Raw genomic sequence first — 3,613 nt, 5'->3', positions numbered from 1 at the left:
GAGCCGCAGGTCGCGGTCTCGCCGTCGGCGGGCGCCGCCGAGGCCGGCTGTCGGGCGACGGACGGCCCCGCGGAGGAGCCCTGCAACCCCTCGGCCACGCGCAGCAGCAGCGCGGCGAGCGAGCACGCGAGCGTCATCTTCGCCGACTTTGCGCCGGAGTTTGTCGCAGCGCCCGGCGGCCGCGCTCTGGACCGCCTGCTGTCCTGCGACAGCGATCAAGACGCCTACTACTCCGCCAGCGGCCCCAGCAAAACGGCACCCTTCTCCGCCCCTGCCTGCACGGCCGCCGACGCGGCTGCACCACGTGCGGCGGCGGCCGCAGCAGAGGCGGCGGCGGCCACTTGGTGCCCCGCGCTTTGCTACTGGGACGTGGCGGACAGCGCGGATGACCTGGCGCTCGGCGGCCCCAAGCGCTTTGTGCGCCACGACCAGGAGGATGTCGTGGATGTGGTTATGACCACCGCCGGCGCACGCGCGCGTGGCTGCTGCGCCGCGGCGCCGCCCGCCGGGCGGCGGCCCCGCTCCCGCGCCGCCGCCAGCGGCTCACTTGCTGCTGCTGCTGCTGCGGCGGCGGCAGCGCAGCGGCCCGGTGACATGGGCGCAGCAGTGGCGCCGCGCAGCGCAGCATGCGAGGGCGCGTGGGCTGTGCACGACGCGCTGACTGCCAACTCGGCAACCGGCAGCCCCACAGCCGCCATGGTGTCCGGCATGCAGGTGGGCGGGCCGCAGGGGCGTGTGGCTTCCTGTTGGCTGTTCCCCAGCCTGTTCCCCAGCCAGGTGCTCGCTACCTGTGTGCTGGCTTTGGTTGGCTATGGCGAGCTGACTCAGCGAACCACCTACTGATTCTGCCACGCCCCCCCCCACCTGCGCCGCCCTGCCACGCAGCGTTGTGAGTTCGGGGCCTCCCCCACCCTCCCGCCCGGCTGCTCCATGCCCGTGCGCGCGCCATCATGCCTCGCCCCCGGCGCCTGCTCCCCCCTGTCGCCGAGCCCCCTGCCGAGCTGGCAGCCGCAGCGGCGCCCCCTCGCGGCGCTGCCGATGCGCGCCGCGCCACAGCCGCAAGCCGAGGGTGGTGCCGAGCCCGAGGCCGAGGCTGGCGCGTGCGCGCTGCTGGCGGGTGCTTTCCCCTCGCGGCGCGCCGCGCGGGCCGCACAGGAGCAGGCGCCCGGGGCGCTTAAGGACGTGGCCGCCGCCGACGCCGCGGAGCTGCAGCAGCGCCCGCTGGCGCACGCGCGCCGGTCCGCGCGGCCGCTTTCGCTGCTGCGGCAGGGCGGCGACGCGGCGGCGGCGGCGGCGGCGGGCTACGCAAGCCAGGCGGCTCCTGGTGACCTGGCGTGTCCCGACCTCCCATCCGCGGACGCCGCCGCGGCGAACGACGGCGACAGCTCCGACGGCGGCGCCGGCAAGACCAAGAAGCGCCCCGCCTCGCGGCTGCTCACGCGCCCGCACGGCTGCGGCTGCGTCGTTTGCGGCGCCACGTCGACGCCGGTGTGGCGCACGGGGCCGCAGGGGCCCAAGACCCTGTGCAACCGCTGCGGCGTGCGGTTCTCCAAGATGTCGCGCCGCAAGTGAGGCGCGGGCGCCGGGATGCCCATGCTTCGCCCGCTGGTCCCGCGTGGGCTGCTTGCAGCCGGCTCGCTGGCTGGCTAGCTGGCTGGCAGCGGTCGAGGAGCTGGGGCTGACGGGGGCTGCATGGCCCACAGCTCAAATTTGACTCGCAAGCGCACTTTGAAACACGGCGCCTGGAATCGGCGCTCCGGCGATGGAGATTATGGGATGTGCGTTCCACTCGTTTCCCATGCACCGCGCGGCCTCACGTGCGCGCGCCCCTGGGGGGCTGCGTCCCCCGCATTTCATGTTGGAGCCGGCGGCGCCGCGTGCCGCCAGCCCGCCGCTGCAGCTGCATGGTCTCCTGCAGGCCACGGCGCCACGGCGCCCTCCGGACGTCCGCCACCGCAGCTTTCCCTGAAGCCAGGCCACCCGCCCCGGGTCGCGCAGCTGCGCAGCCGGCGGGGCCTCCGCAGAGCATCGCACCAACTGTCTCGCCCGTCATCCTTTGACTCGCGGCTCGCCCGGTTACCTTGGACATGGCGGCACCGACCCGCCGTCATGTGGAGTTGTTGCATAACCGTCCGATTGACCGGTGTCCGGCCCGCGCCCCCTGCGCCGGGCCGCGTGAATCAGCAGGGGCGCGCATTTTAATGGGCGCGGCGCTGCGGCGCCGCCGTATGAACCCCGCCTGCCAGCGGGCGCGCGCGCCCGGGAGCTCCCTCACTGTGGCTGTGGTTACGTCTATTTTGCACACCCTGCGTTCCCCCGTGGCGGCGAGTTGCACAGGGCCGGGCCCCAACGCCCGAGCCCGCTGACAGCGGCGCACCCTCCGTGCGGTGTGGTGTGGTTTGAGTGGCAGCGGGCCTCACCGCAGCACCAAGGGGCGGCCCGCGCCTGGGGCACCCTATTATCCATATTCTCGCCAGCGAGACGAAGAAAACGCAGCAGCAGGGGATCATTTGAGCCGCACTCGTGAGCCACCACCGCGCAAAAACAAAAAACGAAGATCGGGCGGGCTCCTCACCCGGCGCCGCCGCCGCGCGCGGCAGGCGGGACCCCCGCCGCTCCGCGCGCGCGGGCCCGGCGCTGCCTGCCTGCCCCTGCCTGTGGGGGGCCCCTCCCGGCCCCTTGCGCTGATGGGGCCGCCGAATCTGCTTGCATGTGCACGCGGGAGTGACTGGGGCCTGAGAAAAACCCCACATACACACACACACCATCATCATCGTTTGCTGCTATCACTGCGCCACGGGCTTTGGAAGAGCAGGGCGTGCGCGCGCCGGTTCTCGGCCAGCGCGCCCTCGCGCGGCGGCGCCCATCGATCGTAGTATTTTGTGCGTGACCCGGGCGCTCGACTCCCGTGCGCCTCTTGCGGCCCAAACAACACCCCGCACACGAGGAGTTGGGAGCGCGCGCCGGCGCTGTTGCTGCGAGCTGCGGCTGCTGTGAGCCGCGCGGCTGCCTGTGTAACGCTCTACAGCTGTGATTTCCCAACAACCACTCGCAATAGCAGACGTTGGCAGCATCGCCACTCCCCCCCAGTACCAACCTGAAGCTGCCTCGAGGTGTGAAAAGTTACAAGCTGGGTCGGGCCTGCGAGAGCCCCACACCATCCGCCGCACCCGCCCGCTCCACAACTCACTCCACTCCCTACGACCCAGCCGCCGCCCAGCCGCCAGCCCCCACCGCGCCGCCCCGGCCCGCCACCACCCTGCGCGCAACCCCTTCGGCCAGCTGCCGGCGCCGCGCGGCGGCCGCGTCAGGCGACGCAGTCGCTGGCGAACAGGAAGCGCGCCTCCAGCTCCCCATCCTCCGCCAGGTCAGTGCAGTGCACCGCGTTGCGCACGCGCCCCGCGCCGTGCCGCGCGCGCAGGCTGCCGGGCCGCAGCGCGCGCGCGATCTCGGGGTCGGCGGGGCCGCACAGCTGGCGCAGCAGCTCGACGGCGGCGCCGCCCGCGGGCGAGGCAACCTGGGAGCGCGGGGGTATCGGGCGGCGCGGCGCGTCAGTTGGCGCCCGGGCAGCACCCCGCCCATCATGCTGTCTGACTGCAGGGCTGCACCTGCC

At 73.4% G+C, this 3,613-nt stretch overlaps 2 protein-coding genes across 2 annotated transcripts in view; one reads left to right on the top strand and one right to left on the bottom strand.

Annotated features, from left to right (window-relative positions):
* MNEG_10057 (hypothetical protein) overlaps positions 1 to 1,572 on the top strand; it is a gene marked incomplete at both ends in the record, with an annotated part of 3,078 nt that extends 1,506 nt beyond the window's left edge. Inside the window, 2 exons of the mRNA XM_014041470.1 lie at positions 10 to 714; positions 886 to 1,572. Of these exons, the coding sequence (XP_013896924.1) occupies positions 10 to 714; positions 886 to 1,572 (1,392 nt within the window). The remainder of the gene's footprint in view (positions 1 to 9; positions 715 to 885) is intronic.
* A 1,735-nt stretch (positions 1,573 to 3,307) lies between these two features.
* Positions 3,308 to 3,582, bottom strand: MNEG_10056 (Nucleoside diphosphate kinase 7; the record flags this gene model as incomplete). The annotated part of the gene is made up of 2 exons (XM_014041469.1): positions 3,308 to 3,517; positions 3,574 to 3,582. 2 exons carry the CDS (start codon positions 3,580 to 3,582, stop codon positions 3,308 to 3,310), a joined length of 219 nt encoding a protein of 72 aa, XP_013896923.1.
* Positions 3,583 to 3,613: the final 31 nt, after the last annotated feature.

This window comes from Monoraphidium neglectum (assembly GCF_000611645.1).
Source record: "Monoraphidium neglectum strain SAG 48.87 unplaced genomic scaffold scaffold02163, whole genome shotgun sequence".
In the NCBI taxonomy this organism is placed as follows: Eukaryota; Viridiplantae; Chlorophyta; class Chlorophyceae; order Sphaeropleales; family Selenastraceae; genus Monoraphidium; species Monoraphidium neglectum.
The sequence above is the reverse complement of the archived record's forward strand: the minus strand, read 5'-3'. Positions and strand labels throughout refer to the sequence as shown.